The 26786-nt window shown below is 40.5% G+C and overlaps 6 protein-coding genes across 6 annotated transcripts in view; 1 reads left to right on the top strand and 5 right to left on the bottom strand.

The window, feature by feature from the left end:
* Positions 1-1588: 1588 nt before the first annotated feature.
* On the bottom strand, positions 1589-4623 carry LOC135634270 (ACT domain-containing protein ACR4-like). The gene is made up of 8 exons (XM_065144629.1): positions 4472-4623; positions 4128-4200; positions 3985-4030; positions 3768-3882; positions 3593-3672; positions 2915-3508; positions 2717-2821; positions 1589-2094 (listed from the first exon to the last, which is right to left on the bottom strand). The coding sequence occupies exons 1-8, from the start codon at positions 4473-4475 to the stop codon at positions 1756-1758; spliced, it is 1356 nt and encodes a 451-aa protein (XP_065000701.1). The 5' UTR covers positions 4476-4623; the 3' UTR covers positions 1589-1755.
* A 1558-nt stretch (positions 4624-6181) lies between these two features.
* Positions 6182-7656, bottom strand: LOC135632442 (protein PYRICULARIA ORYZAE RESISTANCE 21-like). Its single transcript, XM_065141034.1, has 3 exons — positions 7595-7656; positions 7176-7257; positions 6182-7097 (listed from the first exon to the last, which is right to left on the bottom strand). Exons 1-3 carry the CDS (start codon positions 7604-7606, stop codon positions 6556-6558), a joined length of 636 nt encoding a protein of 211 aa, XP_064997106.1. The 5' UTR covers positions 7607-7656; the 3' UTR covers positions 6182-6555.
* A 6025-nt stretch (positions 7657-13681) lies between these two features.
* LOC103979821 (heavy metal-associated isoprenylated plant protein 7-like) lies at positions 13682-15325 on the top strand. Its single transcript, XM_009396037.3, has 5 exons — positions 13682-13834; positions 14018-14144; positions 14289-14488; positions 14585-14672; positions 14745-15325. The coding sequence occupies exons 1-5, from the start codon at positions 13826-13828 to the stop codon at positions 15080-15082; spliced, it is 762 nt and encodes a 253-aa protein (XP_009394312.2). The 5' UTR covers positions 13682-13825; the 3' UTR covers positions 15083-15325.
* A 420-nt stretch (positions 15326-15745) lies between these two features.
* LOC135634368 (uncharacterized) lies at positions 15746-23285 on the bottom strand. The gene is made up of 6 exons (XM_065144790.1): positions 23050-23285; positions 21979-22321; positions 19374-19458; positions 17788-17874; positions 17471-17704; positions 15746-16143 (listed from the first exon to the last, which is right to left on the bottom strand). Exons 1-6 carry the CDS (start codon positions 23208-23210, stop codon positions 16070-16072), a joined length of 984 nt encoding a protein of 327 aa, XP_065000862.1. The 5' UTR covers positions 23211-23285; the 3' UTR covers positions 15746-16069.
* An 809-nt stretch (positions 23286-24094) lies between these two features.
* LOC135632590 (uncharacterized) lies at positions 24095-25944 on the bottom strand. The gene is made up of 4 exons (XM_065141203.1): positions 25941-25944; positions 24792-25186; positions 24473-24691; positions 24095-24389 (listed from the first exon to the last, which is right to left on the bottom strand). The coding sequence occupies exons 1-4, from the start codon at positions 25942-25944 to the stop codon at positions 24303-24305; spliced, it is 705 nt and encodes a 234-aa protein (XP_064997275.1). The 3' UTR covers positions 24095-24302.
* Positions 25945-26152: 208 nt separating this feature from the next.
* Positions 26153-26786, bottom strand: part of LOC103980062 (uncharacterized) — a 1262-nt gene continuing 628 nt past the window's right edge. The window contains exon 1 of the mRNA XM_009396346.3: positions 26153-26786. This exon is cut by the window's right edge and continues 628 nt beyond it. Within this exon, the coding sequence (XP_009394621.3) occupies positions 26247-26786 (540 nt within the window). The 3' untranslated portion in view covers positions 26153-26246.

Consider the following 26786-nt stretch of genomic DNA (forward strand, 5'->3'; position numbering starts at 1 on the left):
TTCTTGTTCTTCCTGTAAGATAATAAAGCAACTGTTCCCATGAAACCCAGTGACTATATTTCTTTAAGCCTACCAACAAGAAGTTGTGTGACCTACCCACAAACTAGCCTTTTAGATCTTATGTTAATGTCCATAGTGTTGTATGGTTAGTTCATGATCCTGTTAAGTGACCTGTCTCTTTTTGCAGACAAAAGTGTCACTGCTAGTGCATGATTTCTCTCTTTAGCCACCAATTCAGCATTGCATACATCATGCAAAGTTCATCAGATATCATCCTAACTCATTTGAACTTCTGGAAGAGAGAGAGAGAGAGAGAGAGAGAGAGAGAGAGATTGGAATGGGAAGGAATACTTGCTTCTTTTTTTGTAGGACCAAATAGTTTGTCCATGTAGTTTCTCTGATATCTCACATGTAATGGACAAAGAATGAGGAATCAAATGACCCATCCAATCGTATTCCAGTGTGGAACTTCTTCTCCTCCCTCTCTCCACTCTCCTCTCTCAACCTCCACATCAAACTAACATCCACAAATGATAAGGTTTGGTATGTGTATAAAAACAAGGAAAAGAGGATCTTTTTAGCTTGTATAAACTCATCATTGACGCAAGCATGCTTCCGTGTGGAACTAAAACACCCAATCAAACCATGATCCATCATCTTCTTCAAACAAGAACAATGTCTCTCTGTTCCATGATGCCTAATTACGCATAGGACTGAGGTTGAAGACATGGTGCTGTCCTCCTTTATTCTCCCTTTGCACAACCTGTCACTTCGCTTGATCTTATCTGTATAAACAAAGATATTATTTCTGTAACTCGAAGATTAATATTCGGTGTTTTTTATCTCAAATTTTATGATTCAGATCGAAAGGAAAAGAAAGAATCTAATGGGTTATGGCGTGAATCATACCATGGACAGAACAAACATGTGAGATGCACGGCGAATCCCACATCTACTACGCGAGGACCCACGTGGGACCCGCGGTTTCTTCCAGTTGGCACACAGGTGAAAGCCGGCAGAAGAAGCATTTTTAAAGGAGACGCAAAGAAGAATCTGCTCGGAGTCCCAAAAGCCACCACCTTCGCCGCTCCCCATTGGCTCCAACTTGGTCGGCCGAGGTGAGTCAGTGCGCACCACTGGTCATCCAATAACCTGTTCTGGTCAACGTCTTCTGCACAGGGTCAATGTTCATCCCCCGGACAATATTAATTACGATTTAATCGTGGTTCTTGGGATTTCGATGGAGTTCGAATCAATGGTGGGTCGATGGTTGTGTGGGTGGGACCCTTACTTGGTCGGCAAATGGATGACGACACGAAGGAATCCAAATTGCATCTGATGTCTGGAGGTAGAGGACAAGTCAGAGAGCGTCACTGATGCCGCCGGATGCATCGAGGCCGTTCGTCGTTGAAGCAAGTGGACCTCTTGACCTACGAACACTTGTCGGATCCTGAAACCAAGTGAATCAATAGCAGCAGTTCTGCCGAAGAGAGAGAGAGGAAGGTGTGTTGGCCACAGGCAGCTCAATCACCACCAGCATAAACATATCACACAGAAACGAGCTGCAAATGGGGAATTACAATGACACTCGTATGAACATGATATGGATTTCTTGAGATTTCTACAGTTACAAGCATGTTTCCAATCATAAGACGAGGGAAGCAAGTTTAGGATTCTAACACGATGACAGAGCAGCTGCTTGCCGAATGATGAAACGTCGATGAATGATAATGTACACAGGGGAACAACATTAGCCTAAGTGTAAGACCTGATTAATCCGAGATTGTAGAGAGATTTGGATTTGAATAAACTGCCGAGCAGGAATCGGGTAGGAGATTCCTGTGGGGATTTGAGGTGATCTGAGTGGCCTTTCACTTGGAGCACCGTCTGGCCGATCTCTGCTCGTATGTCATCAAGGGTCTTTGGATCAACGGAGTTACCAGCAGCATCGCGGACATAAAATATGTTGAAGACTTTGCCTCCTTTTGTGGTCACTTCTGCTCTTGTGACGGTCAGACCGTTCTCGCGGAATATTCTTGTGACATCCGATAACAAGCCCATTCGATCACTCGTACACAACTCCAGCTTCAGACCCTGACAGCCATTTGTTCCATATATCGAAGATAAGTGATGTTAACACTCGAAATACGACATGAATGAATCATTAGAGGTGATTAGAGCAGATGCGTGAAAAAGAAATATGACCCACTTTTAGTGAGACATCGAATAATCCCCGTAGCTAATGACAAAAACAAAATGGATGTGATTTCCTTTACTTTTACTATTTTCTGATGTCAAACCCAGCAAAATAAGAGGACTGGATCACAGAACAATGGGTTGAAAACATTGAAACTTATCTTGATAAAAACATGCAAATCCAACATCTTCCTGAATAGTAGAATCGCAAAACCTCTGCAACTGACAGTAAAACATGTAACTGAATGAAGTTGAAAAATGCAGAACACCATGGAGCTAAAATTATATTAAGCAGATGATTGACTATTAAACATCTTCTTTCCCTATTCTCTGCACGTCGAGAACTTGGAAAAAAAAAGAGAAAAGGGTACCACATACAACATAGACAAGCAACTAATGAAAACAACCAGAGCAAACAACAATCGTAATGACGAAACACGAACAAAGTCTATTAACATGCAAATGCGAAACGGAACAACTAAATTAAACTCCAGAATTGGAACTGTAGCACAATGATTACCTCGGATACTCTCCTCTCTATGGCTGCTTCAAGGCATTGGATCACTCGCTGCCTCTCAGCTTCTGAGTTAACTGGGGACCCATCAATGTGCCTAATATAGTACTCCTTCAGGACAAGGAGAAGATAGGTCATACCTTTTGCAATAGAGAGTTTATTTTCATGTGTCAAACAAGAAAAATAAAAGCCAGCATGAAGTACCTGATAAGCTTCTGGGCCCTCTGCATCCACATTTCCATGGAAAACCACATACTGCATATCCGTCAAAGTGCAAACCGTATCGAAAAGAAGCTTTGGTCGATCCTTACATCGTATTGTGACCATCGAATAATCCTTGTCGAACCAATTAACGACAGTAACCTTTGGTCGGTGACACACATTCCCATCATCCTCACCGGATCTCTCGTAATCCCTATCGTCAAACATCATCTGATGGAGTCTCCGCTCTGTGTGAGTGGCTCCCACAGACACTGCCGTCTTGGCTTCCCTGCTCTTATTGCTCCCTTTGAGCACATTGTAAAGGAGCTTCTTAATTCTAGACAGCTTTTCCGGGTCCGCAATAGCTGTGCCCGTCCCCTTGTCGCTCACTTGCATCACCGCCGCCGCCCTAGTATTGTGTGTCCACACCTCCGCGTTCACCACATTGCACTCTAGATCACTGAGAACCGCACACACTTCCGAGAGCAAGCCAGGCCGATCTGTCCCCGTCAATTCTATCGATGTGTGATCGGAGGAAGGCATGAAATCTATGGATCTCCTTCGCGACGGAATATAAGAAGATTCTTCCCCCAGGGACTATGAGCAAAGCATCGTCACATCAGATGCAATTGGTAATACAATGAAATAAAAGAAAGCATGAGAGTGGCATGAACACTCTACCTTGCGAATGAAACCATTTATCTCGTTCAGCTTCATTTCTTCCCCAATTTTATTCCCATCCCGATCCCTCACGTTGAATACTGTCAAGATCCAAGAAGTTCACTTTCTAGTCAGTAAGATTCTATCTTGGTGAAGTCATACAGAACCAAGAAGAGCTACGAAGCCCGTGGCATACCATCCATAAACCATCCTCCGTCCGAGGATATGTAAGCCTTGGTGATGATGAGATTGAGGTCCATAAGGACCTGAACTACTTCCAAAAGAATCCCATGTTTGTTTGCGCTATCAACCTATGCCAAGCACAAAAAGCAACGCCACGGACAGACGTCATCAGAGACAAACTCGAGAAACGCACTCCAAGAGGGAATCAACAGGGCGACATCGGAAATTACCTTAATAACCGTTGCGTCTGCGCAAGAATCATTGTCGACGACAACCCTAAGAGGGGAGGAACAGATGAGGGAATCCGAAACCACCAAGACAAATCAAAGAAGGAAAAGAAGAAATGGGGTGGATCGGAACCAAAATTTCACACCTTGGAGGGTTCATTCTTCGGATGAATTTCTCGTACTCGTCGTCGCTGTCCCACGAAGAACTCAAATCTCCATCTGTACCCCAACATCGAAGCCACAAGCAAATTCATACAGCCCAAAAGGTGCTATCTTTTCCACCATCGAAGCGAGTAAACATCCGAAACGGGTCAAGAAAACAAATCGGGCAAAAAGAATCAACGGACCGGCACGCGAACGAAAAGGGATTCCGGCAGGAAACAGAAAGAACCAACACCAGAAAGCCCGAGGAATCAATTCGACCGACCGGAAAGGGAAAACGGATGACGAGATGAGCGAGGGGGTTCAGGCGCGACAAGAAGGCACGAACCCATGGTTTCTCGCGGCAGTGGCTGCGGCGGCGGCTGCAGCGGCGCGCGAACTGGAGGTCACCGAGCGAGGGTGAAGGGATGCGTCCTCCCGCTGCCTCTCCAAAGCCGCGGAGGCCGATCACACACGCACTTCAGCGTCGCCGCACGTTAAAAAGCGTTCTTTTGGCCTGCGCATACGTACGTATGTATACGTATGCATACGAGACACGTTACGAACTACATTTTATACGGCATACATCTCAAAGCGTATTTCTTCTTTTTGTTTTTTTTTGGCTTCTTTGCTGTTATTAGTTTTAGGAAACTGTTTAATGGACTTTAAGCTTCATTTTAACATTAAGTATTCATTAAAATAATTAAAGGCATTAATCGCCGATGCAAGAAGTTTTAGGAAGCTCACATCTAAAACCGTTCATTTTGTCTGTATTAATCATTTGATTATTTTGATCAGATTGATTTTATATTATTATATATTTTATTTAATATAAGTGAGATTAAAAATGAAAATATACTTTTGCTACACATATTTTATCAGCTTAAAATCCATTATTCAATAATAAGAGCGATAAATGTGTCGGTATCTCATTATCAAATTATTATTTTATTTTTAAAATATAAAATATGAGATTTGGAATAAAAATTTTGTTTGTGTCGGTGAAATCGTTATTATACTTTCGATTATATTAGAAAAATCATCATCATCTTCATTTGAGTTTTTTTTTTATTTTTTTCTGAAAGAAGTTTTCCGTAATTAGTTGGCATTAATTAGTAATGTTTTGCTGTTGTCTCTGCAAATGCATTAATCTTTGGTTTATCATCATCTGACCTACTATTGAATTGAATTGGTCAATCTCTATCATGCAATTGCCAAAGAAGAAAGATTGGTATGTTATGGCCACAAACAAAATACAAATGTCAAGTTGTCTACATCCATCTCATTTGCACTCTAAATATGATTTGTATAGCTAAAAAGTGGAATTAAATCTCACACCGATCATTTTCGTATAATAAAACCTATCCCTCTCATATTCAAGTTCTAAAGATAATAAAATAAAAAATGAGTGTATTTAGTTCTTAGTGTGCAGCTTACGACTTCATCATTGTGTATATATTTCTATCACTCAGTTATTACTCAGACCGAGCTGTGATGTCAATTCAACTTGCCGGCCCAGACAACATAAACAGCAGCCTTTATCCATGTATAATTAAGCACTAATCATCCAATATAATGTTCTTCAATTCGAGGATTATTATCGTAATAATTTAGATATTTGTACTAATAAGTTAGATTAAGGCACAAACTAACTAACGTAATAATTCAATTGGCTCCAAAGCATTCCAAATGCTACTTCACTATCCATCTACGCTTGGGTTGACGAGGAAGGAGGAATAAAGAGTGGACGTCTTGTATCGTTGATCTTTTATTCTATTCATCGAGAAAAAGAGGACATATGTCATGAGCGCTTTCTTATGACATCATAGTTCTTTTAGCTTCTAATAAGAGCAACATAATAACATTAATCTAAGTCAATAGTCAAGCTCAATAAACATGAATGTAAAATAATAATCCGAAAAAAATGTTCTACCTATATCATGAAAATGAAGCGCGGGATAACATTTATCTCGAAAACTAAAATCATTTCATTTTCGTCTTGTGACTGACTCGAGCATCGGATAGATCGGATCAAAAAATTAGTTTGATCGAGTCGCCATCGGAAAAATGTTCGAAACTTTGATCACATCAAACTTCTTGCAGACATAAACCTAAGCCGAGTCGGAGTTGATACGGAGTATCATCTCCGTTGGCTGTACAAAGCATGTCGTATGTATAAGGGATATGAATCTACATTCATCTACTGGAAAGGCATTACATTTGGTGGGCCTATGTAATGTGCATCCCCCACCCAAATAAAAGCATGAATGCTGGAAGACATCGAACGGTCTCACATAAAATAACGCAACCTTTCATGTCGTAGTAATAGTCCGATCCCACAAACCATGCACTTCTGGTGCTTATTGTAGCGTGGCACACCGACAGGAGATTGGCGGGGGGGGAGAGACGCCGGTCGGCTGGCCGGATTGGTGATCACATCACGCTGCATGGCGTCGATGAGTCCTCTTCACAGACGATTTCGCAAGGTAATGGATAGTAGGGCCCACCGTAGGCCGGCAGAGGAGGAGGAGGAGGAGGGTTGGTCACCTTCTCGCAGGAGCAGCACCTGGTGCCTCCGTAGTAGCTCTCGTAGTATGGCCCGGGGCAGCACAGGACCGGACCCGGTGGTGGCCACAGGTAAGGAGTCAGCACCACCGGCAGCCCCTCCGGCTCCGGCTCCGGCTCCGCCTTCTTCTTCTCCGGCTCTGCCTTCTTCTTCTCAAGCTCATCCTTCTTCCCCGCATCATCTTTCTTCTGCTTCGGCTCTTCCTTGGACTTGTCGGCCGGTTTGGCTGCCTCGGCTTTCTGCTTCTCGTCCGGTTTCTTCTCCTTTTCCTCCTTGATCTGGATGCCCTCGATCACCTTGCATGCCTTGCACTTGAGCTTCTTGGCCAGCCTATGGGGATCGAAGGGGCCGGAGATCGTCACCGTCCCGTTCTTCTCATCGTAGGATATGCTTTTGATGTTCTCCTTATCTGGACACGACACTCATCTGTTAGTCACACTGTGGGATGATCATGAGGTTGTGAAGCAGCAGAGAGCCGATCGATTACCTTGGAGCTTGCGCAGGGTCTTTCTTATCTTCTTGTAACAAAGGTGGCAGCCGAGATTAACTTTTAAGATCAACGTCGAGATCTGCATAAAGATTATGTCAACCAACTGATCACCACTGCAGGATGAAGATTGCAGTAAGTAATGGAGAGAGAGAGAGAGAGAGAGAGAGAGAGAGAAAATGTTGACTTTCCAAACAAAATCTAGTGTCTGATCAAACAAAAAGCATCATCCAAGACCAAAGAATCAAAAGAAAACAAAAAGAACCTTCTTTACAGAGATGAATAATAGAGAACATTGTGATCAGGAGTGACAGAGCAAGATTCCAAGATCACTGGAACTACACACTATAGAAGAAGAAGAAGAAAGGTTTTCTTTGGGGGAGACGAAGTGTAAAAGCTGGTTGAGAAGAATCGCTTACCTTTTCTGCCATTGTGAGTAGATTGATATCCCAGCTGCGGGATTGATTGACAGAAGGGAAAAGGAGAGGGAAAGGGTGTGATATATACACCTACCAGCCAATCGTACAATGATCGGTGTCCCGCCACGCCCTTCCAACATGTCAAACCCGTGAGCCGTTCTAATCAGCTGTTGCATGTGAGATTCTTCAGTGTCTTAATGCAGACAAAGTAGATTTCCTTCAACCTCAGTGCACACAGCCTGCAAGTTTAAACATAGAAACATGGAAGAGAAGTTGTTGTCGTCATAAACTCACCCAGTAATTTTATGCTAATCATTTCTTACTTGAATCCTTCGATCATTTTGATATCGATTACCATGAATGAGATAACATGCCTATTAACTTCGTCGACTTGATGTTTTGCTAACTCTTTGAATTCTGGGTGACTCCTGAGACAAGCTGATGCTTCAGCTGTCACGATAGATCAGCGCCTGCCAACCAATTTGTGCTCTAGATTTATTGCGAGACAGCGAGGGTCCAAATCCAAGAACATCCGAGTGTCTTAAGACCACAGGACAAAGAAGAAGCTGATCAGAAGCAACAAGTTTCATCTTTTTCTAATGCATCAACAGTGAGTCCAAGAATCATCGAGAACAACTGGTGCCATTGGGAAAAATACGATCTGAGAGTTAGTTCTGCGTATTAGATGCTTGAAGAAGGATCGTCTCGCCGAAACGTAACCGGTGATGCTTCGATCCGATCCTGTTTCACGGGGATCTTATTGGCTGGCATTGCGTGCTCCATTATTGCCTTGTGGCGCCACCTTCATCGACCTTTCTTACATAACATCGTAGCTTTACGTGCTCGTCATTTGATTTGAGGCGATGCGATCATCTCTTTTGAGAAGCAGGCACGACAAGATTGCGGGAGCAGTGCCTCGAACTGTAAGCCGGTGAAGTGAAGTGAAGTGAAGCATGCTTGCACTGTGGACATGGTGGTAGATGGCTTGCACTGAAATGGAACACCACCACATTCACAGTAAGAACATACACGCATAAGCAGGAAGAAGGGAAGATTTAGAGAGATAGAGAAACCCATTCAATTAGAGATAGATAGGAGTTAGGTGAAGTGAAGCATGACACCGCCAACAATGACTTGTACTTGAAAAAAAGGGTTAGAAATCGACGATGTTGATGAATTAAATTGGTTCAGATATATATATATATATATATATATATATATATATATATATATATATATATATATATATATCAGATTTGATGTTCATTATATCCAAAGACAGTAACGACAGAATATTTTTCTCCGTTACTATAAATTAAATAATCATAGTTGATGTGTTGTGTTATATGGTTAAGGAAATGATTAAGATTAGTTTCTTGGTTAATCATGGGAGCAAGTTACGAATTTAGTTAATTAATTAAAAAATTATTAATTAATCTGAATGATATGATTTTTAGAAAATAATTATTTTAAATTTTATGTTTGTGTGTGAACCATAAGAAATAAAAAGTTGTAATTCTATTTCCAATATAAAAGGGCTTCCAATATTATAGGATCTTATATTCTTTTCTTCATATTTTTTAAATATTTATTAGAATTGTTAAAATTTGTATGATGCATAATAATATTTTAATTTTAATTTTTATTATTAATAAATAATGATCATTGAATTATAAATTTAAAATTATTATTTAATATAATATTTATAATATTATAATTTATTTAAATTGGACATGTTTATATTTTAAGAAATTATGTGTGAATTTTTTATGATTAATTAGTTTTAAATTTGGGATCATGAATTTAAATTAGTTAATTCAAAATAAATGAATTTAAGATTATTTATTATTAATAATATTTTAAAGTACTCTCTAAAAGATTAAAATCTAATTTGACTTTAATTAAGTTGATTGGCCAAACGAACCCATAAGTACGATCCAACAATCTAACCCATATGGTTAACTACAACTCAACTCATGTTGCTAAGCACAACCCATAAGTACGATCAAATTCATGTGGTTAGGTATAACTTAACTCGTGAGTCAAGTATGGCTAAATTCAATGGTAAAGCTCGACCCAATCCATTAATAAGACTTAGCTCAATCTATGAGGCTAGGCTCACCCAACTGTACGACCAACATTAGACATGTTGTCGCCCCTATGTCTAGCCTACTGTACATCAACTCAACCTACTACCTCAAACATGTATGACTTACGTGACCACTTTGATTGAGCTCGAATATGTATACTAGACCAGTCTGACTAGTTCAAGTTAGTTCAGGGTGATTTCATATCAATTTGATTAGTTCAAACCTATTTGACTTAATTGAAATCGATTAAATCCAATTAAATTAGTCTATGATGGTTTTGGACTAGTTTAATAAATATTAGAGATCGATTCAAATAAGTCATACTTGAATTCAGTCTAGTTCATATTAATTGACCTATTCTCGTTAGGGTTACGGTTGATTAGGGACTATTAAGAGAATAATGTCTAATGTCCTTATAATTTGATAAACTGAAAAGTTTTATTTGAATATTTTTTTTTTAAATGATCAATGATTTTCTATTATTATTTTTATTAAATCGATAATATTGATTTAATTACTACCATATAGTATAGGTGATTATGTTGAGTGATCCACATCAAAAGTGCACCTTATGAAAGGAACTACGGGCATAATATTTTATCATATTATTTATTTGAATACATATGTTAATGAATAGATGTATATAAATAAATAATCATGAATGGTTATGTATCCCTACTTAAAGCAAGTAGGGTAATTCCCTTCGGAAATTAGAGAGTCATCAATTGTAACAAGTATATGATTTTTCTATCCAATGTTGAGAGGAACATGTCTCCATTTGAGCGAGGGAGATCACTTTATTTGATTACTGAGAGTATGATATAGATTATTACTATCCGCTATCAAGAGGAATATATGATGTGGAGTATGTTTATTCATTGAATGTTGGGGGAGTGTGGTGTGACGTAGGTCTTTCTTACTTGATTTTTATATATATCACCAGGATGTATTATATATGACCGATGCATGATTTTATTTACTATATAAAAATTATCATTATTTATTTGATTCATGAATTTCATAATAAAGTAATAATATTATTATTTTAATTAAATTATTGATATTTAAATATATTTTAAAAATACTAAAGATTATTTTTATGATTTTTTGAATGTTTCTACGAGTATGTATGATTGTTGATATGTTTTTAATTTTATATTTATTTTTAAAATAAGTTACTCATTTATAATATATTTGAAATTTCAGCGAAAGAGACTTTTTTTCATTATTTATGGTCCTATCAAGAAAATACGATTTTAAAATATTTAATACCATAAAGATTTTGAATTCAAATAGGAAAAAAAATATTCTTTAAATTATAAATTTTGAAGTGATGAATTTAAAAAAAATAATTCTAGGGTTCGACATCGAACATAAATATTTTCTAACATCTTTTAAATTTGATCTGTATTATTTGTTTTTTCTGAAATTACGAGACAATCACTCATCCATAAAAATGTTTTCTAAAGTCCAAATTTTTTATGCCACTCTGTAGGAAGCATTTTCCAAACCTCCTCATAGCTGTGGTGCAATCGGCAATCTCCATTCTCCTAACTTTGGCCAATAAAAGATCAGCCTAATCTTCTGTTTCCATGTTCACCTCAATCAAGCTAAAAGCATATAAACCTATGCTTGGAAATCATGCCCTCCAAAAGCCTAATGATCAGTTGCTGCGCTACATTCATCAGCTAACTTTCACTTCCATATTCTATAAGATAAAAACAATCGATTACACTTGTCGACATGGAAGACAGGTGCTCGTGGAGGACTGAGACCGCTATCGGATGAGCAAGTTCAAGCTTTCCTGCTTATGGATGAGGCAAGCTTGACATCTATCATTTTTCTCAGGTACTGTCATCCTAACAAGTTCCACTGCTTTGTCAACCTCTGTTGTTCCTATCCTACATCACTTACATGTTGTGCTTTGTCAAACACATAAGCTTGTGTTTGCTTGATGTAAGCCTACTTGTTCAAGAGTGTCATCTCCTCACTCCTAATTTGAAGTGTATTGCTAACTCTCAGAGATGCTCTCAGAATGCAGTCAAACTTAAACAATCTCTGAATGCAATGAAGCAGTATTATGGAAGGCTTTTATTCTTGGAATCTGATTTCATTTTATGGGTCATGTTTGAGGAATTGTAAGTACTTGAGAACAGCTTCAAAAACTTGTATTTCTCTATCATGGAATTGTGGTCCATAATATTTCATGTATATATATGTGTACAGGAGGAGTCTGTTGAAGAGTCAAAGATGAAAGAACCAATATACTATCATTATAGCTTAGATATGTTAACCAGTGATCACATGATTCTAAGTTTATCAAGCTAATTATTCTGAATAAAAGAATATATACATTTAGGGATGTGAATGTTTATGTTTGGATTGGTGGATGTCAATTCTACTAGTAGCATCAACAAATGGAAGTGGCTGGACCAGCAGCAAAAAGTCTTTTGTAAGAACTTGGCCATGAACTGGCACATCCAAGTCTTATCAGATATGGCGTGTTGGGTTTACACCATTTGTTCCTCACCACTCTTCAACAGGAGACTGAATCATATGGCTGGTCTTCCACCTTCTCTCAACACCAGAATCATACGGGACTCTACCTATGGATCATTTGTGCTTTCCTGCTTTGCTTGGACCACTTGATGTGTGATAAAATGGCTTGTGCATGAAGCATATTTTGCACTCACTGCAAAGAGGAAGAAGCCTCCATCTTCTCATTTACATGCTCAAACTATGGATTAGGGTTTCTGGATAAACCTATATATATATGTTCACAGCTCGATCCTTAGGTTACAGGAAGAACTCGAAGCGAGGCAATCGAACTCATCACATCAGTGGCAAATTAGAGTGTGTGCAAGTAAAACATGTCCAAGTAGCATCAGCATCACACATCAGAATCCTCACCATGACACTTTCGGTGAAGGGTTCTCTGCTATCTTTCACCCAAATAAGAAGATCTAATGAACCCTAAAAGCTAGAAGATTCAAAGAGAGAACAACTAGAACAAATTCATTGATGCGTACCGTCATGAACTTAATTGCTGCAAAGATAGAATGGAGAGGGAAGGAAGACTGCAGAGATCAACATGGAAGCTCAGTATATAAAAGCTACAATGCATGGAGACCCTAAGAAAACTTAATTACGACGTATGAATTATATGATTACAAAAACAATATGCTAATATATACTATGAACATGAAAGTACGACTTCGAACCATATGAATTGAGTCCGTCAATATGATTTCAATCGATCAGAGACATTGTTATGAATCAGTCACCGATTAGCATATGTTGACCGCGAGAGCGTGAAGTCAACATGTCATCCCATTAAATTCGAGTAGCTTTGGGGACTCGTGAATGCTACGTATGAACGTTCACGTGGTCGCGAAACCCACAGGAATATTCTCATAAAGACGTGACAAAACGGCGTGCTCGTGGGGCCCCCACCATCGACTTTGTGAGATTCTCTCCGATGGTCACGTAAAGACCCAAAAGTCTGTCGCCCTCCTCCGTCTCTTTTATCTCCGGCCGCTTTGTTCTGCTCCACCACCCGGATGAGGAGGACTCGGCGGGGCGATGCTTATCGCCAAGCCCGCCAGCCACCCATTGGTCGCAAGGCTCTGGGCCCCGCGGGCTCCGGTCTCTTTCGCCCAATACCGATGAGCTACCAGTGGGGGTTTTGTCCACACGTTGGGGAGCTCTCTCTCCCCCCCGCCCTCTCTGAACGATCGGAATCTATGGCGATAAGTCCTCCCCACCCACTCTCTATCTCTCTCTCTGGCAGCATGATTGGCTTTGAATTCGATTAGGAAGACCTTAACAAAGGTGAAGGTACTTTATCGAGTGTGGCCGATGCTTATCCTGCAGTGGGCAAAGAGAGATGCGTGGCTTCTCTTTCTTGAAGATAGAAAGAGACTTCATGCTGCATGACGTTAATATTCCCTCACGGTCGGTACCACCAGACAACATAGCACAATCTCCCACCCTCCCCCGTTCATGCCTATATATACCCTTCCAGCTCTTCATTCATCTATTACAAGGCTAGAAAATATATACTGAGAAGCCAAGCTCTCTCTCTCTCTCTCTCTCTCTCTCTCTCTCATTTGGATCCGAAGAACTCAGATCAAGTATTATTATGGGCGAAGTAAGTTCCATCCTGCACTGTTGTCCAATAACAGCAGTGAATTCTAGAGATCTTAAGAGGATTTTATATGCTTCAACTAACTTAAGTCTGAATGCTTTAAGCGATTGAGTTTATCAACATATAGTGGTTTTCGTGTCCCTAAATCTGTTTGCTGAAGTCCTGCAAATACTTGTGACTGTGAAGGAGCAAAAGGAAGAAGAGAACAAAGAAGAGGCAGCAGAGGAGGAGCCCCCGGAGATTGTTCTCAAAGTGGACATGCACTGCGAGGGCTGTGCAAGAAAAGTTGAGCGATCGCTAAGACGATTCGAAGGTAAGAATCTCTCTCTCTCTCTCTCTCTCTCCCTCTCTTTACTGGAAAGTAGTATTGCAACGATCGGCAAGCCAACGTATACTGATCAACAAAGAGGTCAAATAATACTGAGAGAATCATTAGCTTCATCTAAAATGAAAACAGGTGTGGAGGATGTGAAGACAGACTGCAAGTCTCGAACAGTGGTGATCAAGGGGAAGGCAGCGGATCCAGCAAAGATATGTGAGAGAATTCAGAAGAAGACAGGCAAGAAGGTCGAGCTCATCTCTCCCCTCCCAAAACCCCCCGAGGAGGAGGAGAAGAAAGAGGAGGCCGAAGCCCCACCAGAAGAGACGAAAGAAGAGGTAACCACTATCGTCTTCTCCAAAAGTATATTATTATTACCCACGACCCTCCCAGTGTAAAACCTCGTTCCACATCCGTCCTTCCCATGGATGCAGCCGAAGCCGATCACGGTCATTCTCAAGGTCAGAATGCACTGCGAGAGGTGTGCTCAAGTGCTGCAGAAGCGCATCAAGAAGATGGACGGTGAGCAGATCTTCCCAGGCACTAATAACAGCAGTTTCTTGTCAGATCACTAACTCATTGGATCGCTCGTAGGTGTGGAGTCGGTGGCCACGGACTTGGCCAGCAGTCAAGTGATCGTCACAGGATTCATAGACCCAGAGACATTGGCGGCGAACGTGCACAGGAGGACGAGGAAGCAGGCTTCCATCGTGCCGGAGGAGGAGAAGAAGGAGGAAGAGGGGGAGAAGAAGGACGACAATGGCGACAAGGAAAAGATGCGAGAGGAGGAGGAAGAGAAGAAAGAAGAGGAGGGAATGAAGGACGACATCAGCAAGTACGAGTATTGGCCTTCTTCTCGGGATTATGTGGAGTACGCTTACACGCCTCAAACCTTCAGTGACGAGAACCCCAATGCTTGCTCTGTAATGTAACCATCCTACGAACCACAAGTGTATATATATAGTCTAGTCTTATAATTAAGCGCTCATGTTATGTATGCCATGCACGGCTTTTTGGTAGCCACACACACCGAGTACTGTGTCTTTACATATATGAAAACCTAATCGGTGATGGCATGAGCTTACGAGTGTATCTCTTCCCTAATCATCATCCACTACTAATTTGCTAAAGATTATGTAACAATGGGAATTCGAAAATGTTTTAGCATTTTAATAGCTTAAGCTTTCCTTTTTTGGGATCAATGGTGATCCAATTAAAATCATGTTCATGTTGTGGAATGTTCAATTAATGATAGGTACTAATTTTCTTTCCTGCTTTCCGTTGATTCATAGGATTCTCAATTTCATTTAGGGCAATGATCCACTTGAGAATCATGATGAATCAGCAGCATCACAGACTTCGTTGTGTGGGTGGCAAACAATAAATCTATGTCTAGCATGCCCAGATCATCTACATGAAATCTAAATCAGCATCCTGAACAATTATCAGTTTATGGAAGAACAAAAGAACAGACAATTTAGAAGACAAACAATAGCTGGAATGATGGAAACCGATGATATCATCGACGTGTAATGAAACTTAATATACAGCAGATTCGTAGTTAAGAAAACAATTGTATCGAAGAAACAGAAGAAGAAGAAGAAGAAGAACAATTGGCTCATTATTGGTCAAACATCATCAGTCAGAACACCTCCTGGATTTTGGAACAATTGCTTGCTCTACAAACATTCTTAGTCCAATCCGGATGGCTATTCAATGCATTTTCAAGTATGCATAAAGTATGAACTAGACTAACCAAATAATGTGGGGAAAAAATTATTTAACTAGGTGCGATTTGTTACCGATCAGCATCTGGTTTACTGACAAATTCTTGGAGGAAGAAAGTGCTGAGAGATTTGTCTGGCAAAGAAGAGACAAAAGGTGCCAGATTTTAGCAAAATACCTTTGTTGCCGCATTCTCAAATTTGCAAATGAAGTTTCTCGAAACAAACTATGGCAATGATAGGCCCAGAAAAATCTCCAAGAGCACAACCTACAGAAACATCGATGCAGAGCAGTAAACATGAGTATGAAGGTTGAGTTATAACGGAGATAATATCGTCATCTCCAGTTTTAGGGTCAGCAAACATGTAAACTTAGCCTAAATATGGAAAGCACTTTTCCAGCTTCAAGGGAAGGCACATTCCAAGCTTGACAATGAGAAAAAGAATCATCAGTAGCCACAGAAGCAGACATATATATATATATATATATATATATATATATATATATATATACTACCAAACTATTGCAATGTCATACTACCAAACTACTGGAGTAATGTGCAATCGATTGACGCAAACATGTACTGCTTATGAAGAAAATACAGTGTCCACACCCAAATATGAGGTGTTATATGTTCCTATAGAATGCAGACAAAACACTTTGACAAGAAAATTATTTAGATCGCTAAGATGAACTTGCCATCAAAACCATGATTCGAAGGAGAATTGCTTCTTCTGCTATGTAAGAAGTTCCTGAATTGTATTTACAGAGTTGCAGATGAAGTTTAACAACAATATGAAATTTGTTCTAAACGGGGCCTTGACCTTGACCAGGACCATAGTGGCAGAATTTACTCCATAAAACAAAATAATGACTTGTTTGATACCATGAGAAGGTTAAATCTAGTAAACTAAGCTAGTTTCAGTGTCTACCACTCAGCAGCTACACCAGGTAAACAATGAAAAGCAACCAAACAATTGGCTTTTTCTTATATCTGTAATTACTTATCATATCATATTCCATCAATCATAATCTTGCTTGATCTCATTGTATAAAGCATCTTAAGGGCGCACATATATTCATCCCACACGTTGCTAGCTTTCCTTTCTACCTCCTAGTCCAATTAGCAACCCATCCTTCAAGTGAAAACTTGTCGTTATAGTCCATTAATAGTTGAACACAGGGTAGCAATCTTCAGATTGTAAATTGCCATTTTTTCCAGAAATTAGCATGTGCATAGTATCTCTTGCTAGGCGTCATGCATTTATACAGGTCTATGGATGGAATCTATATGCTTGTACCTATAAGGTTTACCTCAGTTATGTGGTGATCAAGAAAGGATCAGGTAGTTGCATCCTAACCCAAAGTAAGGGTTAAAGAAGTAGATTCTATTCTTAGTTTTCATATATTAAATTTCGGAGGATATTTCTTTCAACACCAAGTTTATTATATTTATGGAGAATTATATTAGTACGTCAATAACAGCACACCAATATGTGACACAGGTAAAAATTGATAATTCCAAAGACAGAACTAAAGTATTCATATGTGCCTTTTTGCATGGTTATTTTGTGTAAATGAATACATGTACTTACCAATCCACTGGCCGGTTGAAGGATTAAAAAGAGCTCCAATGCCTGCTCCAACAGATGCAAAAACTAATGACGCGCTGCACTTTACAGTTGTCCCATACAACTTTCTCCTGAAAAGCCTGATCTTTTCATTGATACTAATATCTTCATCACCATTGATATTCTTACGGAAAAAGCATCTGTAGATCTCAATAACCACTTGGACAATCCATGATGCAGCTACACCCAACAAATGTCCTAATATAGAAAAACAGAAGAGCATAAGAATCAATAAATAGATAGTAGATCAAATTGGAAGTAAGAAACAAGAAAAGCCTAACCTCTGAAGGTTGTTCCGCTGACACTATATAAAAACGACAGAGTTGGCATACCCCTTGCAGCTTTGCGTTTGGCTGACTTAGGAACGTCTGAAAAACCAAACTCAGAACCCTCGGTAGTCGAAGCAAAACCAAATACATTAAAGAAAATTAAAAAAAGTCAACAGGCAATCTTTTCCACTCAGAAATTTCATCCAAAGATAAGAATTTGACATGTATGTCTAAATTTAATGCGCCAACTCAAATCCTCTACCAGATGGTAGCTAGTCTATTCTCATCACAAGTAGGAAAAACAAATGGATAATGCACTTGTTACATTTAAACCGCCACAAAATTGGACTCCTACATGAACCAATATTGAAGGAATATACCTGTCCCTTTGTCCCCGTGAGCCATATACTGGAAATGTTACTTCAATAAAAAGTAAGATAGAAAATTTCTTAACTTTATGCAAGTTAGGGAGTTGGTGAAAGCTTGATAACAACTACAGCACATTGTGAACCACATTTATCAGGTCAAGCAGCAGAACAAGAACCAGACACGTCTCAAATTATCCTATATGAACTATTAAGGCCATTTTTGTTAATCCACCTAAATAAGAAAATAGTATTGTGAAATCCATAAGATACAACAGCAACTGCAACTGGAATGCAAGCTGAGAACAATAAGTGACATAGACATGGTGCGATGATCTCAGCATGCCATATACTGATCTTAGTGCAATGATGTCAAGAAGGTAAAAATAAGTATAACAATGTACCATCTTCTTGTGTGTTTTTTTCTTCATATCTTTATGAATCTTAAGAATGCAGAAGGAAAATGGTCTCCAATAGACCACAATGCTAGTGCATCTATGGGAGTTCACTTCAACTTGGTGGAATTAAAGGTATGCCAAAAGATATTTGAAGATCCTTGGGCTTCCCTGAGGCAATGCCAATCAAATCCGGAAGACCCTCGAGCTTTCTCATGGCTGTGCCAAACAATCATCTCTGAGGACTCTTAAACAAATCTTTTACAACATAGAATCATAATGAGGGCTGCATGTTCTTAGGCCTATGAACAGATCTTGTAGGATGAAGTACCTTGTTGAGGAGTCAGTTTCTTATACTCTAAGAAAGAATCTCTTTTAAAGCGTTAAGACCATTGTGAGTTTAGTTATCCGTTCTTGTGTATCATTGGCACATCTTTCCCAATAAATTAAGATATTAAGAGTATTGATCACTTTTAAAAAATTTATATTAGGTCCTAAAGGGTTTTTAAGTAGAACCTACAACCAGGAATACTGTAAGAATTTTAAGGTGGCTAGATTCTTTGATCTGTAACAAACTTTAGTCATCATAACCAAAAAGGTTCTAGTAACTTATGATTGTTTCAAGGGAAAAAAAGGAGCATCTAAAACATGATGACTAGTATTTCCAAATTCCCACAGGTCATGAAAGTTCAGTCATCAGAAATTAAATGAAATATAATGAATATAGCATGGATATTACTCATGCATATCGATTTGAAAATTTCTCATTAATTTGATCAATAGCTTAGTGGAAGGGACCTAAGAACTCATTGTAACAACATATAATAAGATCTAATACCTTTAAGAAGTTTCCATGCCATTCTTTGTGAAACATGATGGACAGCCAATCTTTCCAGCACCCGCCTTATTGTTACAACAGATGTCTGAAATACAAGAAAACATCATTTGCATTCATGTCGTACTCCAAATTTGATGATGTCCCTTTGAAAAGAAACTAGTGATATTATCCAACTGGTTGTGAAAGTATTGTTATGGAATTAAAGCCACATTCCATAAAGATGTGGAATTCAAGCCACATCCCTTTGAAAAGAAGCTTGTTCAGAATGACTAGCAAAAGTAATTATTGAGGCAACAATACTCAAAGAAAACTGTGCTTTATAAACATAACCACTCACTGTTAATTGACACTGTATGCAGTTATATTAGATAATAATTGGTAAATATGAACAATGACAATAGACAGCTCCACATTGATGAATCAGTTTATAATGAACCTGGTGGTAAAACACTACAGTATTGCATCTTATACAACAACTAGAATGGACCACGTTAGAGCACAAGACTTTAGACGATGCAAGTCCTGAAGAGGATAAATCCATGCGATTTTACCTTGTAAGCTTAGAGACTTTTGATAACCAAGTACCTACGTCAAGTTTAATGCGTCATTATTATGCAATATTACCTTTTTTTATATTCTTTTTCTTTATTATTACATTCAAGGTTTACATCCTTGAATGTTGCACATCTCTAGAAATAGATTGGAAATTAAGTAGCAGATATTTTTCGGCCTCAATTTGAACGATATTCAGACTACAATCTCTACTTGTGAGTTCTCCATTACACTCCAGTATCACAAGCATATAAGCATTATAATGGGCATCCTAATTAGAATAAGTCAATATGATGTATGTTGGGTTTCAGTCAATAGAACACATCACACATGCCAATATGTGGTCATCTGTATAGTTGGAACTCATATGGCGTATATGACAGCACAAGAGCCACAAAAGACTGTTAAATGACTAAAAGTATGATCAGATTTTTATATGTCTACTTGATATTGTACTTTGCCAAGCTTGTGCATTTCACATTATCTCATGAATATTGGAATACACATTTATCTTCTAGTTAAGCATAGAAGGAAGCAGTAATTTCTTAAAATAGTTTGTTGTTGTTTATTATAATTTCAAATATTTGCATGCAAATTTGTTTTACTATGCTTGAGTTTGTTAAGTAAGATATGTCATCATCTATTATGAAGTATAATTATATTGCTTGAAATCTAGTTCACTGGTCACTCCTATATTTTTCACAATTTTATTTTATTTATATTTTAAAATAGAATCCATATTTTCATCTGCATATGTATCAGGATACTGGATATACAGAATTCAGTGAACAAACTGCCTACACTCTGCATCCACTTTTCATAATCTTGATAATGCATAATAGAGGGTACAAATAGATTCCTAAAAAATTGTGCAAATGCAACTAAATTGATTCAGTGTTTTAAACTAGAGACAATCACATATAAGATACAACAAAGGTGTTCTTTCATTTGTGAAAATCTTAGTTGTTTGGAACATCCTAATTTTATCCACAGCCATACTAGAACTGTTAAAGGGCAGCGCTGACTGTTTCTGAGACAAAAGGGCCAAAAGTTAGGTTGGTTAAAATTCAAACTCTTGGAGTAGATGGCAGGTTTGGTTTCTGCCTAACCCACCAAGAAGTTTCAGCTGTCTTTGTCCAAACACCTTAGGCCTGGTCAACTTTGACTGAGATTCAAGTTTCTGCCCAACTCAAAATATTGGAGTAATGCTCCATGAAGTTTCATATCAAAAGTGGAAGGATAATTGCAATGATATATAGGGTTACATAGGCTTACTATCATCAACTTGGATTTAAGCATTTTAGCTCATATGGTTCTACTCACATCAAGTAATGGGTCAAATTCTCCATGAGTGGAGTTATCACAATTGGGGCTGGAGATACATCTTGTCATGGAACAATTAATTATGTCGAACCTCTCATGTCACTTACTAGGGCATAAATCTAGACTCTGAGCTATGTTTTGGCTTTAAGGTTTAACGGTGATATCAAGCCCTTAAGTGGGGAACATTGTGACACTCCAAACAGTCTTACAATGGAAATGAAAGAATGATTATAATGATATATAAGGCTAGATGAGCATATTAACATTAATTTGTGCTTAAGACTTTTTGGTCATGTGGTTCTAGGCTCATTAGATTACCATCAAAATAGGAATGGCTTAAGAAATCATATCTTATATCATGCAATTAGTCTTGTGCCTTTTTTCCCAAAAACTAAAACTTGGATGTATGCTGATCCTAGTAATATAAAGTTTTCCCCATTTTCTAACTTTAAGATTATTTTATAGTAAGTCCAAGAAAAAACCCATATTACCAATGACACAATCAATAATCAAAGGTTTAAGCAGGGATGTTCTCAAGACAAACTTAAATTACTCGGTTAAGTAGTTATTTGAAAGTATCATCATTGAATTTTTCAAATGATCAACCAAAGACAACCACTAAGAATCACATTCGGTGGTTCAAAACATATTTTAAAGAAATTGAAAAGCCTAATCAACATCCAGCCAAATGAAAAACAAGAGAAAAGAATGTCCGGATTAAAGTTCTTACCTCACGGATAATTTGTTTCACCGAGTTCCGAAAAGGAGTGACCAAATCTACAGGCTTTTCCTCTGGAGCCTCATGCAGAAAATCATCATTCTCTTCCACAGGAGGGCGAGGTTCCAAAAGAGGCAAATAGAACAACAAAAAGGACCTCAACGATGTTATTGTGAGAGACCTAAAACCAAAGGCTGAAAACAGAGGTTTCAGCTCTAGAGGATATTCCTTTGTTCTGTACTTGAATGAGTTGGGTAAAATATTTTCAGAAACACTTCGGACATTAGGAATGTACTCCGCATCCCATGTTGCACTTGCACCAGCATCACAATAAGCAATTGGAAGATCACAGTCACTGAAATGATGACAAGTAGAAACCATCAAAATCAAAGATTACAGAACTCCATATTAACATGGAATCAAAAGTTTAGCAAATATAAGCAAAAATATATCCAATAATAGTTAATGCTACCAATTACAGTATCCAGGATCCCAACATGTCAAATAACTATGCGTGTATAACGTATTAAACACGAATGTGTATATTTCTTTACAGATTTTAAGATCAACATGAAGGAAAGCAATGTAGCTAAACCACAGTCAAATTTCCTAAAAGAAAATGCTTCTCTTAGAAGCAATCCAGGCTCGAAGAGAAAAGATTACTCAAAGCGTTTGGTGACTGTATCTGAGACATGCTTCCCAGTTTCTTTGTCAGGAAAAAGAACACCCTCTCGACCGAAGGTATTGCTTTTCTTGGTTCAGGATTCACATATATGAAATAGAAGAAACTGATGCATTTAACATATAACAAGCATCAACTCTAAAAGTATGTCATTGCAGAAACAAGAACTTTATCAGCGACAATTTCTAAGAGAAACTCCAAATCATGACAGACCTCAAAGGACGAAATATATACTTAACCTTATCTAACAAACGCGAGATTAGTCACAGGACACCCAAAAATGACCAATTTCTTGGGACACGGAGCCGCACCCCGTAGCCAACCAAGAACGAATCGAATCCGATTAATACTCTCCTGTCGCAAATGAAACAAACAACAAAGGATTGTCGAGGGAAGCGCACCCAAAGATCGCCCGAGAGGCAAAAGGCTTCCCGGCGGCGACGGAAGCCGCCGCGGCCGACGCGGCGACAGTGGCCGAGAACAAGCTGTAGGAGTGGAGGGATTGAGTGGACAAACTCGGATTCCTCTTCAAGAAATCGAGCAAGAGAGCGATCCCCGCCATTATTCCACGATCCCTCCCTCTCGACTCCCCCAAACCGAGATCGTCCCTCTCGCCGCAGCTACTCCCCTTTGAGAACTCGGGGAGGGCTCAGTGAAAGAAGAGACCCGCTTTATTAGGCCCAAGATTCTCTCCAAATCCTTTTGCGAGTTCGATCATGAAATGGACCGTTCACGATCAACACGACGGTCCAGCCATAGCAGTGTCGGTCAGGCCCACGTTATTCGACGGCTGTGACATGACTTGGACAAGGATCATTGCAGGCATGCCTGGAGAGGATCTTCGTGTTTTTTGTCGCACCCATCCTTGCGATGTGCCTGCGGCTAAGCGTACCCCAAAGTCCCGAGCATCAAGCGAAAGCCTACGTGCACCTAAGATTTGTGACTCTGGAACAGACCAACGGATGATCTCGTGCCACGTAAGAGTTCAACAGTGCAGACTACCTTTCTCGACGAGACAGGGAACACGCATCTTCCTCCCAATGGCAGGATTCCGCGTGGGCCCTTTTGTGTGGGGCCGGGCAGCGTGCCTCTCCTTCTGACCATTTGATTGCGTTTCAGAATTATATTTATATTTTTATTATATTATTGGAGAATTTATTATTTTTTGAATGAATATATAGTTTATAGAATACTTTTGAGTGCTTGATAAATAATAAATAAAAATTTAATTTTTTTTATCTATTATTATATATGTGTTTATCTTAAAATCTGTAATTGTTTATAGAGTACATAATTCATGATGGCCTCTCTTGTTGAAATTACATTGTTATTGTTGTTAGAAATATGTTGTGTGTCTTCGAATTTCTTTTCTAAATTTATGTCTAATTTCAAATATCTTTTACCAATTTATGATTTAATCGAAGGAAAATATTGTATTACTACGCATCTATAACAATAGCTTTATTGTTTTCCTCGACAACAAAGAGACTCTGCATGAACCACATGAGATGATGGAGTCAGAGCATATTGCGTTGCCTTTGCGTGCTCCCCGTTCTAAGAACTTAGGAGGAGGACAAACATTTTGTGATGTGCTCCGCTACATGAGTTGCTCGTCATGAGAAGCTTTGATGCCGAATAATTCCGACGGTCACAGTCACTGAGCTTTTGCCGACGAGAATGATGACGAGTTCGACTTCGGCCCGATGTCTTCTTCGCTTCGATCCTTCTCCGGTTCAGCGTTCTGGAAGACACCAAGGGATGGAAGTCGACACGCATATAGTGCATACTTCATGATCTCGAGCTTAATTTGCAGTGGATAGTTACCTTTCGGTGTTGCGGGGGAGGCTCGAGATCGACCATCCGCATCGACAGCCTCGCGATCTCGGCGACGGCGGCCTCCCTGGACGCGGGGTCGTCGCCGGCGAGTTCCTCGTAGGCCGCCTCGAAGGCCTGCTGCCAGAACCTCGGCAGCCGGGCGGTGCTGTGGCTGTGGGCGTACACGTCCCACATGTGCCTCACCACCTTCGCCCGCTCCTCCATCTCCTGTACCCACACACAGACAACAAAGCCGAGGAAAGCAGCGGTGAGGCATCACATCGAAGAGGAGGGAGGACAAGGTTTGGGGCGGGAGGGGGCGGCGGACCAGGACGTCGACGTCTTCGAGGAGGGGGCCGTCGAGGTCGTCGGAGGGGCGGCGGGCGGACCACTTGAGGGTGAACGTGCCGGCGAGCATGGACCAGAGGACGAGGAGGAGGACGGCGGCGAGGGCCCACAGCTTGTACCGGCCCCTGGAGAGGAGGGGGCCGGAGGGGGAGGGGCGGCTGGGGCAGGCCGTGGCCAACGAGAGGAGGGATTCGCTCACCTCCTTCATGTCGGAGGAGATGTAGAGGTGGGTGGGTGGGTCGACGCGGTTTCGCTTGGGGAAGCTGAGTGGGTATAAGACGACGGGCGTCAGTGGAGCGGAGTGGAGTATGCGCTTGGCGTCTTCCAATACTTTGTGTCGTTCGCTGAGTGCGGCGGCGCACGCAATCACTTGGCCTGTCGTCGGCAGGCCTTTAAATTAATCCTTCAGCTCGATTTCCTTTTCCGATTGTCACAGACAAAATTAGAGATGATATGGATCGAATGAGGTGGATAGAACGATCATAATAGACTGGATGTTAATTGGGTCATATTTCCTATCTTGAAGAATCATCGTAATAAAATGGGCCTTTAATATATTTAGAATCACCTGATACTAGCAATTCTTTAGGGGAAGTCAACGTAAGAAGTGGCCCTCATCGTCAATATTTGAACTGTCATTAGGCGTCGCAACATGAATTGACGCGCCAATCGACGCTGCATTTAATTCTTCCCCATCGAGGAATTCCTTTCAACGCTCTGCCATCACACCCCACTCGTGATAGCCGTCAGAACATTGACTTCCGCATTGACTCCGAGGTAAACTAAGAAAGAAGCGCTTTGAAGTCAACATAGGTTGACATCTCGAGGGCTCCTTTACGGTCTGCGTTGCTACTTTTCGTCTGTGGTTGAGAGAAAAGTTGAATCCTCAGAGTTTGGTCCGACAAGCTTACCAGTTGTAGCCATAAATACGCACTAAAAGAAAGCTGTGGATGTTGACCTACGCCGAACACGTCGTTCCTTTCGGTCATGTATACAGCAATTCCCAATTGTAGACTGTTACATTAAGTGCAGCTGTTGCAGGACATCTTCCTGTGGGTGCACCGGCGCCACCGAGTCTGCTGATGTCTGGTCAACGCAACTCTGACGCGGGCGAGTCGGTCTAATTTACCCATTGCGTACCCATTAAAGCTCGATAGGAACATAACCAGAATAACCTCAGTCTGCTGTAAGACACGTAAAGAGGATAATTGAGTCGCTGATTGACTTGAATCCGTTGTAAGACCGTTCAGGTCAAACTTTTCAGACACGGAATTGGCCATCCAATCACATAATTCTTGGCTCAATAGTCACAGAAGAAGAACGCCGGTGAAGTAGTTGATATGTGGCAGAATTAGAAGATGGATTTGCATTGAACAAACTGCACACCGAGAAACTATGTGTGCTTCACAGAGATGAACGGAAGCGTCAACGTCGGTCAGCTGGATTTCACGGGGCCCACGGGAGCCTCGGTACTGACGTAAGACACGAGGTCCTCGACGTCACCCGGCGCCGGCCCGTCGAACTGGACCTCCCTCACTCGGTGGCTCTCCAGGTCCACCGTCAACACGTGGCCATCCACCCACAGCACCACCTCAAGCTTCGTGCTCTCGAACCTCAACGGCCGCGGGGGCGCCCTGCACGCGATCGGAACACCGCTCTCCTGCTCCACCGCCTCGTCGCCGCCGACTACCGTCACGGGGAGGGAGTCCAGGATGGACCACTCGTCGGACGGTCCCAGGCGGTACACCACGACCGCCGACTCCGTCACGCACGTGCAGCACAGCCGCCCGTCTTCGCCGGCCTCGCCCAGCTCCCACGGCCCGCCGGCGTCCCCGCAACCCGGGGGCGGCGGGAGCACCCTCGCCTTGTCGGCCTCGGGATCGTAGGCGAGCACTGCGGGGGCGGACGTTCGCCAGTACGCCACGCCGGCGGCTGAGACGCCGGAGCAGGGGACGATTGGATCGGCTGATGTGGT

This window comes from Musa acuminata, chromosome BXJ3-3 (genome assembly GCF_036884655.1).
Source record: "Musa acuminata AAA Group cultivar baxijiao chromosome BXJ3-3, Cavendish_Baxijiao_AAA, whole genome shotgun sequence".
Taxonomy (NCBI): Eukaryota; Viridiplantae; Streptophyta; class Magnoliopsida; order Zingiberales; family Musaceae; genus Musa; species Musa acuminata.